Below are 14,084 nucleotides of genomic sequence, written 5' to 3'. Positions count from 1 at the left end.
TCTTTGCCTGAAGTGAGGAATGAGGACAAGTCTAAGACGGGAATCTTAAAACATAGCTGGGAATCTCTAAAACATAGAATAATATCGATCAACACCTTTTAACTTTGTACCACAACACAAGTGAACAAGGAAGTATGAACTTAAACAACCAATTTATCAGTAGTCAGTTCCAGTGTATTCCAATTCCATTGTTTCCAAATTATATATACAGTGCTCAAACAGAGAAGTGATAGCTTTTTCTTTGTTAAAATTGGTCAACGAAAATATTCAGTTTTATTACAGGCTGATTACATGACCTTGCTAGCTCAAAGTAGTCTTGGCCCTCAGATGTCTAATGCAAATGCAAGATTACTGCTGAAACAAACAGTTAACTATAATGCTCAAACTAACATTAAGAAGTCTGGTTGCTGTCCATCCCATTTTACTGGAAGCTGGATGACTGTTAGATTGAACAAGCAACTTTCTTTAGCCAGCATGACCAGGGATATACAAATTCAACATTCAAAGCTTAAAAGTACTACTATTATTTATATTTTATTTATATTCAGCTCTTTCTCCCAAAAGGAAGCCCAGACTGAAACAAAATCACACCCAAAAAATCTATACACAAATAATCAAAACCTCTAAAGGACAAACATTATACAGCATACACAGTCTCAAACTGTAAGGCATCAGGACCATGTTACATCCCCTAATCGCAGGTAAACAGACATGTTCATTGTCAACAAAAATTCAACAACATGGTGGCAAACCTCATTTTCCATAATTCCAGGGAATTCAGTAATTGGGATGCCACCACAAAGGCCCTGTCTTGACTCACCGTGCCCACTAGTTAAATCACAAGCAAGGCCTCCCTAGCTGATCTTAAAGCATGGGTCGGTTGGTATTGAGCGAGAAGAGATCTTTTAAGTACTTTGGTCGTATGTTTTTACGACTTTGTACACATGTACCAACACCTTGAATTGGGCCCAGTAGTTCATGCTACTCTTCATTTCTCTAAGAACAGAGAAAGTAATTTGGTGCATGCTGCCTTGTGGGTTTCTGAAGCATGTTAATTCTCAAGTACTATATGCCAAAATTTGGGATAGCTTTGAAAAACTTTCAACCATTGAAAAGCAGTTTAGAACAGCTTTCTTATATTTATTATTTTTGCCATCAGTGGCAAAGGCTGTGGTTTTAGTGTAGGGCTGATAGTGAGACTAAGTCTGGTTTTTCATTCTTTTTTCCCCTTTTGATGCTAATGTGCTATTACTGAATGTAATATACATTGATATATGTTTCACATTTTAGCCAAAGAAGAGGAATTATGATTGAGACCACCATTCTGCCGACCAGGTTCAAGGTGGTGTCAAATACTGAAGCATCAGCTTTCTAACATATTGTGGGAGAGTACCAGAAGTTACTACACAACCATTTGCTTTGGAGTGCCACAAATATGGAAAGGAGGCGATTGTAATGCTGGAGACAGTACCAAATATCTGTTGGCTTGTACTTTCAGAAGGTAGAGCAACAGGGTATATTGCAGTGATCTTCTTTTGCACCAGGCATAGCCTGAACTAAATCTGAATTAAGTGGAGGGGCTGTGGCTCAGTGGTAGAGCACACGGTTCACAGGCAGAGGGACCCAAGTTCATTCCCCAGCATCTCCAGATAGGGCTGGAAAAAAACTGTGCCTGAAACCTTGGAGAGCCACTGCCAATCAGTGTAGACAATACTGGACTAGATGGGACAATGGTCTGACTCAGTATAAACACAACTGGGGTGCTGGGCACTCAACCACAAAGACTCACATGTGAAATATATAATAGACACAATATATTACAAATGTGGGTGGTATATAGAGTATTCTTACATATACAGTTTGTAAATAAGTATACAAAACACTTTCTCCTTGCTGATACACCGCCTTAAACCCCTCCAAAAAAATCCAACAGTGCAGAAGCCTCCACTATATAGAAAATAAAGAAAACAGTAACAATAATTGTGTCCAATGTGTCAGCACTAAAGTCTCAATAACATGTTACCAAACAGCATATGAGAAAAATATTTTTGTAGTAAAAGTACAGAATTGTATCCCCACACACATTCACTAATCAGGGCGTCTAAATAAACATTCACAATTCTAGGCATCTAAATAAGTATCTAAATAATTCTAGGTGTCTAAATAAACAGGTGTCCGGTACAATTCCCGTTTCGAGGAGTCTTCATCAGTTGGACGCTTGTTCAAAGAAGGAGCCGTGGCTGTATGTTTGGGGTGGAGCCCTCCAACATTGTCTTGTAGTTTTCATGTTTAGATCACCCACATAATGCTCTCAACTGCTTGTTGAGGGGCAACTTATGGCCCTCCAGATGTCTTGGCCTACAATTCCCATCAGTCCTAGCCAACATAGACACTGCTAAGGGATGATGCGAGTTGCAGACCAAAGTATCTGGAAAGCCAGAAGTTGCCCACCTCTGTTATACACCGATGCATCTACCTGTATTTTATATTCCCTTACCTCCTTGGTGACTTAACGAGATGCGACTTGATTGCTCTTGGAATCCAGGTTCCACCAGATCCCGCCGAGTATGTGCCGATGTCTGATCTACGCTGTCCTAGAACAAGCACAGGAGGAAAAAAGCAGAAAAATCTTGTTGAGAACTAACAAACAGTCCTTGCCTGTTGAAATATAATGAGTATGTCCACAATAAAGCAGTAAGAAAAAGAATTAGTCCTATCATGAGCTGAAGAAAGCTCACAAAATTCAGAAGTTGGAAAGGACTGCATTATATAATACTTTCCTCAAATGGTTTGGTCATGTTGCATTTTTTTTTAAAAAAATAATAATAATTGAAAACTGCATCAAACAGAACAAGTGTCAGAACAAAGCTAAAGTTTTGTTGCACCTCAAACATACTGTTACTATGGAGTAGATCCCATTGAATGCTTACTTTGGAATACAGCACACAATAAGATTATGCTGTCAGATTATTAACCATCAAGATGATCTAGCACACTCGTTCTAACACTGGCCTTTACACGCAAGGCCATGCAAATGAATGGAGCAGACAATCTCACCCGAGAAATTATTTAGAGCAAAAAGCATTCAGTACAATTTCATGGGCTTTGCTGGATTTCTACCCCAAAATTCAACGTGAATAAACTACAAGGTGAATAAATATATTAGTGCTGCATTTTGCCACAGGCGCTTTTGCATTTCCCACCAGCTTCAGGAAGCAGAAGAAGGGCTGTGGCTCGTTTACAGAGTACATGATTCACATCCAGAAGGTCCCAGGTTCAATCCCAGGTATATCAAAGTAGGGATGGGAAAACCTCTGCCTGAACCCCTGAAGAAACGCTGCAGGTCAGTGTTGACAGTACTGGGCTAGATGGACCAATGGTCTAACTCAATATAAGGAAGTTTCCTATGTTCCTAAAACACATATTCTTCTGAAACAAGAAGTCTCAAGTGATCAGTCCACAAGCCTGATAAGCAATGGCTTCGGCTTCTCATCTATAAAGACACACTTAACAGAGTTCACCTCACTTCATGGCAAACTGAATCTAGTTGATTGTCATGCATACATGGTCATATTGCACCTACCTGGCACAAGACTGCAGCCTAACACAATATACTTATGCATTACGTTTATATTCTCTCTCTCTCTCTCTCTCTCTCTCTCTCTCTCTCTCTCTCTCTCACACACACACACACACACACACACTTGCTCAAATAGATTCCCCCCCCATTCATTTTCAAGTAATGGAGACTTATGCCATACTTAGTGTCTCCTGGTTGACATAGGACACTTGCAAAAGAATGCTGGATCAGAAGGACCATAACTTAACCCAGCAAGAACACAAGGCATTTGTATTCTTAAGGAAGGCTCCAGGATCACTGAACACAAATTGTTTAAGGACTTTGAATATGTACTCTTGGTATTTTGTTTAATCCCCCCACCCCTAAGAATCCCTATAGTCCACCAATGTATAAAAAGTATTGAGGACATGGTTTTAATTTTTGTGAACCGCCAAGAGAGTTTCAGCTATTGGGCGGTATAAAAATGTAATAAATAAATAAATAAAACTGGTTACCCAACCCCTACAATAAAGGAACAGAAGAACAGGAGCAAAACAGAGTTACATTTCGGTTTCAGCACAAGCCTGCAAACCTATGAAGTCAACCTCTATCAGCTAAGGGACTTTTCCTCAATAATTAACAGTTCATGTAGACCCAGTCCATGGAACTCATTTGCAAGCCTAGGCTACATCCTGGAAGATATAAAGCAATCCAGGAGAAGGCAGGGACCACAGAGCATACACAGAGTGCATTTACCTCAACCACTAAGTAACCCCAGTCTGCTACTAATTATCTGGAATTAAAAAGAAAAAACTCTTGGGTCAGAGTGGTATGCTCTGAAAGAATGCTCTAACTTACTAACGTAACGAATACCACATATATGTTTGCAAAATGTAGCTACTGCAAAAGAATGAGTTACTCATCCACATCCTTCTCCTTCTGGGCTGCAGATGGAAACTGTATAGAAAAGCCTCTCCAAGGTACTGTGGCTTGGAGTTAGCTATACACTGGTATTTTTTAATTTCTCTGCCCACCACTCAGGGAACACTGGTTGTTGGGCTGTCTAATAAGTAACAGATAAATAAAGAAAAAATAATAAGAACATGGGCATTCATATAAGCAATGACTGCTGACAAAAAAACCAGGTTACATCCACAAAGCCAATCTAGTGATTCTTCGTGAAGACAGACAAGCTACAAAGTTTGTAAATGTATTTTTAGTTTTCAGGAGTATGGCCAGTGAGGCATCACAAGGTTTTACAGTGTGGTTTTTACAGGTTTATGTACTCCATTCAATTTTGGTCCTGGAAATATTTGCCTAACTTACATATTTCTTTATGGATGTATGCCACAGTCAAGCAGCCTAAAATCCAAGAAAGCAGGTGGTCGCTACAGCCAAGATGAACACCAGCATTCCAGGCTGCGTACACAACAGAAGGAAAGGAGAACAATGCAGACAGAAAGCAGCTATGGCTATGAGACCAGGCTAGCAGACATGTGTTCCTTCCCTCTAGTTCACAAGCCCCCACTTTAAATAGTTAACTCAAAACAGTTAAACCCCACATCTTCCATTTGTATTGCAAAACAGAGATCCATTTGCTCATGGATCATCATTTTGCAGTAGAAAGAGCATGGGGGAAATGGTTAAAGCCTCGCTCTCCTGCTGGTAGGGTCCCAATCCAGATTGTGCCCCTGAGCCTACTCTCAAGTAAAAATGAAAAGAAAAGAAAAGATTAACTGTAAGCCGTATGTTTAAAGTAATGCCTACTTTGGCCCTCATTTTAGCCTGGATTGTTTATAGTCAACATAAACATGAATGTGAATTCTGAGTGCTTTAAATAGTAAGCTTCTTTGTATTTAAACTGGTAAACTGTTTAAACTGTTTTATGTGTTTTTATTGTAAGGTACCACGATGCCGGAAATGGTGAGTTAGTATAAAAATGTTTTAATTAATAAATAAAATAGCATGCAATGCTAAAACCAGGTAGAGAAGGGCAACACACATTAGTCCAGACACTCAAAATGCCAGTTTCAATTATAAGCTGAAATAGGCTTTTATTTTCCCCCTCAGAAAAATAAGCCTTTTTTTATTGCTGAGGAACCTTTGTGCTGTGCTCAACTGCACAAGTTGACCAGAGCAGCTTTGTACCAAATTTTAACTGGAGTTTTAAAAGTGTGGGGGAGGGGGAAGCTGCAACAGGATGGGCCTACACTTATTTCTCTTGCAACTGTATATTAAGAACCATGTTGGCTGAGCAAAAAGCAGCTACATATCATCCCACCATCTATTTATATAAGGTGTTTTAAGACAAATAAGGGCATGTTGCCAGCCGCAAGAGCAATCTAGTCGGGCATGGGAATAAGGTCAGACGATGGGGAAGTGCTCTGTGTCATGCCCAACCCCCGTAGAGGGAACAAATATTCCGTGTACACATAGACAATGCTTTCAATATTTCACAATATTTTATGCTTAGTTTATTCCTTTACCATCTTCCTTTCAGCTCCAAATGCAAGGTATATGTCTCATTTCACATAATAGTTCAGTAAGTGAAATGCTATTTTTAGACCCTACCTTAAACATTAGCCACTATAAAAATTGTTCATATACGCCAATGGTCTTTGCTATTTTCCAAGCAGAAGCCAATTTGGCTCAAGGCACTGCTCCGGAGGCCATTTGTCGGCCTTTCCCAGGCTGTTGTGGGCCTTTCCTCTGTACCCAGTCAAGTGGCAATGCTGTTACCAGACTTGGCTGGAGGCCTTTTCAGGCTTTTTCTCCCATCCCCTTCATGTTGTCCAAGCGTGACAGCCTCAGTCACCAAGTCATGAGGCGGACAAATTCTGACAGACGCATTCTCAGTACTTGGATTGGGATGGATTTTCTTTCCTCACCACTGAAAGTGCCACTCAGTGATGCAAAATCTCCTAATGCAGATCCACATTGATCTCTATTTCTCACCCACACATTCAATTTCCCTTCTATCTCCAGTGCCTGAACAGTGTATCACTGCAACTAACCAATTACATTGCTCGTCACCTCGCTGTTGTACCATCACCACAGCTAATTGGTTGATTGCTCCTGCGTTCTCCTCTATTCCCCCTCCCCCGCCCAGCTACCTTGAAAATAATTAACAGGAGGTCTTCTGACTTCTTCCCACCCCTAAAGCTTCCTCCTGTAGCCCACATCACAGCAGTCAAACCACTGCTACAGGGAAATCTAGAGAACCTCTGCTGAGAGTGACCAACTACTGCAACAGAGTGGGCGGGTGCGGGAAGAGAGAGAGAGAGAGAGATGGAAAGCTACACTTGAGGTGACTGGGATCCAACAGTGATCCTCAGGTCTTGCAATGAAAAAACCTGGCATGGGTCATTTAATCCAACTATACAAAGCACCTTTAAGAAAACACCAGAAACAAAGGAAACAGGAGCTTGTGCAGGTTTTAGCTTTAAGTCAACAAAATTCTAACTACACACAAAGAGGACGAGTGAACAACTAGCCTTGGATAAATCTGTAGGCAAGCATTGGAGCTGTGGCTCCCATCTTGTATGTCTGCAGTACTGTAAGTTCCTCCCCATTTTGTACAAGGCTATTGGTTTCTTGTAATGAAGAAAAACATTAACATAACAGTCTTATCCTGAATTCCCTTATCCAGTCTTACCCTAGATCTGAAGGGCCATCCCTACTTTAGTACCTCTGACCACACTGTCCCGAAAGTCTTCATTTTTGATAGTCTCCATGATTACTAAATCTTTCAGTTACATTTAATACCAATTAACAACAAATTTTACAAGGTGATTCAGGGTTGTGACTTCGTTTATATTTATTTTTCAAAGTTGTTCAGCTCAATTGTAAGAATTTTCTTTATATACCCACTCCATCAAAGTAGATACCTAGCCCAGTATGGTAACTTCCTCAAAGCAGCTAGGAATTGAACACTTGGCCTTACACGCGCATAAGTCTATACTCTCAGGGCTACTGCCCCTCCTCTGGTTGTTAGAGTACAACTTAAACATAAGTTTATCATATGTGAAGGGGGGGGGGTTCAATAAAATGTTTAGCTTTCATAGACATTTTTCTATTGCCCTAAATCAACTAAGTTGAGATTTTACAAATTTGACATATTTAAGCAGAGAAAAATTAAAATAGTATGGCACGTTAATTTTACATGCCATATAAGTATCCACATGTTCCCATTCCCCCGCCTCCGCCATCTTCCAATGGCACAAAGTAGTTAAATTGATATATCTGATTAGGAAAAAAGCCAGTAAAATGTACTTAGTGTGGCTTAAGTGTTATGTTCAAACAAACCCAAAGCTTTACTTGGAAATTACTTTTATTGGAATCCTTGTCAATATTTTAAAGCATGGCAAATCAATAGCACACACTTCCCTAAAACTTATGGTACTAAAAACAGTAACATAATTTTAGCATGCTTGAAGAGCTGTGCTCATAAATATATATGCTACGTAAGAACAGACACCCGGTGGGTGGGTGGGAGGAGATAATCATAAATTTAATTTTTAGACCCATTTTAATCTGGCTTTAGGCCTTGTTTTGGGAAAGAAACTGTTTTGATCACCCTATGGGATGACCTTTGTTGGGAGAGGGACATGGGTAGTGCAACCCTGTTGGTTCTCTTGGACCTCTCAGTGGCTTTCAATACTATTAACCATGTTATCCTTCTGGAGCGGCTGTCTGAGTTGGGAGTTGGGACACTGTTTTACAATTTTACTTGGATGGCCACTTCCAAAACGTGGTGCTGGGAGCTTATTGCTCTGTTCCTGTCAATTACATCACAGGATTCCACAGGGCTCAATTTTATCCCCATGCTATTTAACATCTACATGAAACTGCTGGGGGAGGTTAACTGGGGATGTGGACTGAGGTGCCATCAATATGCTGATGACAGCAGCTTTAACTCTTCGTTTCATCAAACTCAGGTGAGGCAGTAGATGTCGTGGATTGGTACCTCAACAGTGCAATGGACTGCATAAACTGAAGTTCAACAAACTAAAGCTCAATCCAGTCAAGATGGCGGTACTGTTAGCAGGTGGTTCATCTGCCAGGTTGAGCGGCATTCAACCTGTCCTGCATGGGGTTGCACTCCCCCTGAAAGATCAGGCATGCAGCTTGGGGCTACTCCTTGATCCATTATTGTCAATTGAGGCCCAAGTGGCCTCTGTGGTCAGGAGTGCCTTTTATTAGCTCAGGTTGATTTACTAGCTGCCACCTTATCAGGTTGGAGATAGGCTGGTGACAGTTATCCACACTCTGGTAACCTCCCAGTTGGATTACTGCAATGCACTGTACATGTGGCTACCTTTGAAGACCATTCACAAATTTCAGGTAGTTCAAAACAGAGCTGCTAGGCTACTCACATGGACTGGGCAACATGATCATAGGATGCTAGTGCTTTGTCAGCTGCATTGGTTTCTAGTCTATTTCTGAGCCAAATTCAAAGTGTTGGTGTTGACCTTTAAAGTTCTAAATGGAACAGGAAAACAGTATCTAAAGGAACATCTCCTCCAACATGTACCTGCTCAGACCCTTAGGTCATCTTCAGAGACCCTCCGCTCCCATCAAAGGAATCTGGACAAGTGGCTACAAAAGAAAGGGCATTCACAGTTGTGGCTCGCCCACTCATGGAATGAAGAGGTTCTTCTGGAGCCTATGTTGTTATTTTTTCGGTGCCAAGCAAAGACCTTTCTTTTCTCCCAGATATTTTACAGACCTAGTTCTAGATTTTTATGACTATTTTATCGATTTATCTGCTGTCTATTGTTTTGTATTCTTTTAATTACTTGTGCCGTATTTTATAGTTTTAACTGCTTTTTAATTGTTTGTAATCTTCTTAGAGAGATGTAATAAAATAAATAAATAAATAAACAATCACTTGAACCCCTTGAAAATGCTACTAAGGTAGTCAGGAGACTCTGCTGAATGGGGTGATCTCTGGTGTGGAGGAAGAGGGAGAATCCATCAAATCAGGCAGAGGGACCTTATGTAGTCAGGCACTCCTCTCACAAAAGGCCGATTTTGGATTCAGTCCTTAATATATAGCCATTCCCCAACTTAGAATGCAGAATGTATTATTCAATAATTGTAAAAGGTGGCAAGCCTCTACACTTGTGCCTATATCTTCTCCACAATTAGGTATGTCTATTTTTAAGTACTGCTTTGTTAGACAGAAGCAGTTCCTCAGCTTGGGAAAGGATAATTGTGAATCAAGCAAAAGCCTTTTGCTACATTGCAAAAAGCCCTTAGTAACTACAAATAAAACTCCGCAGGAAGAACTTAAGTTTAAAAATACCTTTGGGGAAAGGTATTAGCTGCCCACCAGAAGGAATAAGATATTCTAGCCCCAAACCTCCACAAAGATAACAACTATGTCCTTCTTGTCACCATTATATATACCGGTTAATCCTTCATATAAATATCTGTGGGGTCCTGATCATCTGATCATTTTATGGATTAGGGGTGAAATCGCCAGGATTCTCCAAACATAGTATCGCCAATCATGTCACTGTTCCCAATCATTCCTGTTCCCAATTGTGATTGCTTCATGCTCTACGCCAGTGGTTCCCAAAGTGGGCGGTACTGCCCCCTTGGGGGCACTGGGATTGCATAGAGGGGCGTTAAGAGGCAAGGGGGCAGCAAGGGGGGTGCAAAGGGGCACTCGAGGTGGTCTTTTTCGAGGAGCGCTTCTCCAGAAGTCTTAAAACCCAGGGACATTTTTATGGGAGAAGGTAGTTTGGTCCCAAACCATATAGGGGAAGAATCCACACATGTATTAATAACGTTTAAGAAGAGACCTTTTAATGGTGAATTTAAATGTTTCAAAAGCACCAAAACGCTAATGAAGAGACATACCCTGCTTGGTGTGCCCCTCTATCGTGCACTATGGAGAGTGGTTCAAAAACTCCTGGTTGCATTTCCAACATTATATTTGGTGGAATGTGGTTTTAGTGTGGTCTGCCTACTTCTCTCCAAGCAAAGAAATCGACTCCAGATTACTAAACGTGGTGATTTAAGACTCATGTTAAGTGACTTTAAACCAGACATTGGAAAGGTGGTATCACTTCATAAAGCCCATCCATCACATTAAGAATTTAAAGAATAGTGAGGTACTCTACCCTAGTTACTAAATGTGATATCTAATATTCTTCCTAAATGACTATCAAACTTTGAAAAGATGATATCACTGGATCAAGTTTAATTGAATAAACTAAAAAAATGTAATTGGATTTTGAATAAATATTCAATTAATTGTTACTGTTTTGAATTTTATTATTATTATCTTCCTTAGTGGGTTGTTGAAAACCACTATTCTGAATAATGATTTTTATAGTGTAGGGTAGGGGGCACTGGGCATGAGTTTGTGGAACCAAGGGGGCGGTTACCTGAAAAAGTTTGGGAACCACTGCTCTACGCAAACAGGAATCTTGCACAATAGATTTAAGCAGGGCTGATTCAGTCAATGGAGGAAATTTGCACAAATTAGAATAACTGCACAAACTGAACTAGGAATCAAGAGGGAGATGAATGTGAGCATGTTGTTCGACAATTTATGAATATTTTCAGTGGACAAGTGCTCTACTCCAAATGGGGAACACTCACATGTTTTGAGTATAAAAAAGAAATTCTCATACATTTCTAGTATGGATATCCCAAACTGCTCAGGCAGTAGGCAAATAACTTCATTTCTAACTAATGCTCAACAACAAAAAGCTATGCAAGAATAGGGAGCAATTTTAACAAAAACATTTTAATAGGAAAAAAATGTAATTTGAGCTGCATCAAGGTTGTACAAAACCTTGAGAATCAATTCAAAGGTAAATATGAGATTCACCACTAAGTATATGGGGCCCTGCTTCAAAGTACACACAGTGGATACATTCCATTCAGCAACAAGCTCTCAATAGGCTCCCTTAAATTAAAACCTCCCACCGGTTGCCTCAGCTTTCCTTCTCTCTCTCTCTCTCTCTCTCTCTCTCTCTCTCTCACACACACACACACACACACACACACACACAACACACACACACATCCCACCCCATCCCCCTTTACTTTTATAACATGCCTAGGAAATGTGTAAGAATACATGTGTTTTATTGATTTGTACACTGGGAAAACTAATACACATATAAACATAATCACACCAAACTAAAAATAAGGTCACAAATTCACCAGGGAAGACTGTGCAAGTCAACTAAAAACAGAAGCGGAAAAACTCCCATTTCATCCCAGACTGCAAGTGAAAGTAAAACTGAAACTAAACCTGTGATTATTTTTTGTTTCTCTTTCAGCAAACACACAGAGCAGTGTCTTCTGTTTCCTGAGCTGGGGAAGTTGGAAGTAGTTGCATAAAACCTGTTAGTTTGGGTTTTGGGATGTGTGTTTTAGTGCTCTGGAGTTTTTAAAAGACAGTCCACAGCGGGGATGGGGGTAATTCAAAGCAGATGAACTCTGTAGCAAAGCTCTCTGTTTCCTGGGAGTGTGTAGCTGGAGTGAGCAAGTAGAAGTTTTGCAAGGAACTTCTCTAAGAGGCAAAGGGGAGGGGAGTAGATTTGTGGGTTTGAACTGAGTTTGTGGCTTTTTTTGATGGGGTTTCTTTCCCCTTTGGTTTGGGCTTTTGTTCTCTCTGTGCTTAGAATGCTGAGTCACCTGACAGCCTGCTATTGTTGTTTTATCGAACGGCTTTTTTAAAAAACAAAAAACTTAGGGTGCAGCTTTGGTTGCTGGGTCACCTACCGTATTTCTTCGATTGTAAGACACCATCGATTGTAAGACACGCACTAATTTCAGTACCACCAACAGAAAAAAAACAACAACAACCCTAAGACACACCCACGATTCTAAGATGCACCCTATTTTTAGAGATGTTTATATGGGGGGGAAATGTGTCTTAGAATCGAAGAAATAGAGTAGTTCAGCCTGCTGCTACAAAAGCCTGTTCCTTGTGTGTATGGCTCAGTCCACAGCTGGGGGGTCATTAGAGCAGGTGAGCTCTATAGTAGGGTGACCATATGAAAAGGAGGACCAGGCTCCTGTATCTTTAACCCCTGTATTGAAAAGGAACTTTCAGCAGGTGTCATTTGTAAGCATGCAGCACCTGGTGAAATTCCCGCTTCATCACAACAGTTAAAGCTGCAGGTCCCCTGCCCTCTTTTAAATCTGGTCACTCTAGTATAGCTCCTGCACCTTTAACTGTTGTGATGAAGAGGGAATTTCACCAGGTTCTTTATATATACAAATGACACCTGCTGAAATTCCCTTTTCTATGCAACTGTTAAAGATACAGGAGCCCTGTCCTCCTTTTCATATGGTCACCCTATCTATAGCAAAGCTCTCCATTTCCTAGGTGAGAGAAAATGGGAGTTTTACATGGGAGGAAGGCAGAGGGGGTGTTCCAAGAAAATAGCTGAGTCCTCTGAAAAACTTAGTGCCATGGATATGGTGGGAGCTATTCCAGTGACCTGCAGGGTGTGTGCTCTCAGGGACTAGTTTCGGCACTGCAGTGGGCCTTGCCATTAATTAGAAGTAGTCAGGAAGAGTCTGAGACTGAAATAGGCCCAAACTCTTCCAGACTACTTCTAATTAAATCTTAGCTATAAACTGCAAAGCCCAATACAGTGCTGAAACTAGGCCCTGACATCTGCCATGGGCAGAATGAAGTACAGCTACAGCAAGTGCAAGCTAGTAGCTCTGCTGGAAGAAAAGATTAGGCACCTTGAGGCGCTTCTGTGTTGAAAGGTCCTTAGATGAGGGCACCAGAGGGGGGGGATTTCAAGAGAAGAGAAAGAAAACAAAGGGCAAGAGATAGGGGAGTAGAAGAACATGACATGTAGGACCAGACGGATCAGGAGACTAAACCTGTATCAGGTCTCCTATGGAGAGGGATCCTGGGCCAACTGAAGTTGAAACACTACCCTGCGCTCCACAGAACACTAAGGAACATACTCAAGCCCATGTAGATGAGAGGAATTTAACCACCAGTCCAAGGAGGAGCAGATGTGTGGTGGTGGTTAGAGATTACTACTGAGAAGGGCAGAACAACAGCTGGTTAAGCAACCGTACTCAATGAATGCTCATTAATGGCACAACCTTCTCCTAGACGGTGGTCTCAATGGGAATGCCATAGGGTTCTGTCCTAGGCCCTGTGTTCAATGTTTGTATAATGATCTGGATGAGGATGTAGAGGAGTTGTTTATCAGATCTGCAGATGACACAAAGCTAGGAGGGATAGCCAACACCATACAACATAGAATCAAAATTCAAATGGATCTTGACAGGCTGGAACACTGAGCAGAAGCTAATAAGAGGAAATTCAATAGAAATAAATGTAATTATATGTCAAACCTATCAATTCCCAAATATAGGAAAGCTTTTATGTTAACCAGATTAAACGTTCTACCTTCTGCACTCCTCGAAGGGAGTTATAATAAGATCCTTGTTCAAGAGTGAATATGCCCTTGTGACAGGGGAAGTGTGGAAACTGAAGCCCATGTATTACTCCATTGTCCTTTTT

The 14,084-nt window shown here is 40.8% G+C and overlaps 1 protein-coding gene across 2 annotated transcripts in view; it reads right to left on the bottom strand.

Moving 5' to 3' along the window:
- Positions 1 to 14,084, bottom strand: part of GRB10 (growth factor receptor bound protein 10) — a 132,404-nt gene that overhangs the window by 70,322 nt on the left and 47,998 nt on the right. For both annotated transcript variants that reach the window (XM_063130371.1, XM_063130381.1), the window contains exon 3: positions 2,498 to 2,594. In XM_063130371.1, the coding sequence (XP_062986441.1) occupies positions 2,498 to 2,594 (97 nt within the window). The remainder of the gene's footprint in view (positions 1 to 2,497; positions 2,595 to 14,084) is intronic.

The sequence above is a fragment of the Elgaria multicarinata genome, chromosome 1 (assembly GCF_023053635.1).
Source record: "Elgaria multicarinata webbii isolate HBS135686 ecotype San Diego chromosome 1, rElgMul1.1.pri, whole genome shotgun sequence".
NCBI lineage: Eukaryota > Metazoa > Chordata > Lepidosauria > Squamata > Anguidae > Elgaria > Elgaria multicarinata.
This window is presented reverse-complemented; position numbering and strand designations above follow the sequence as displayed.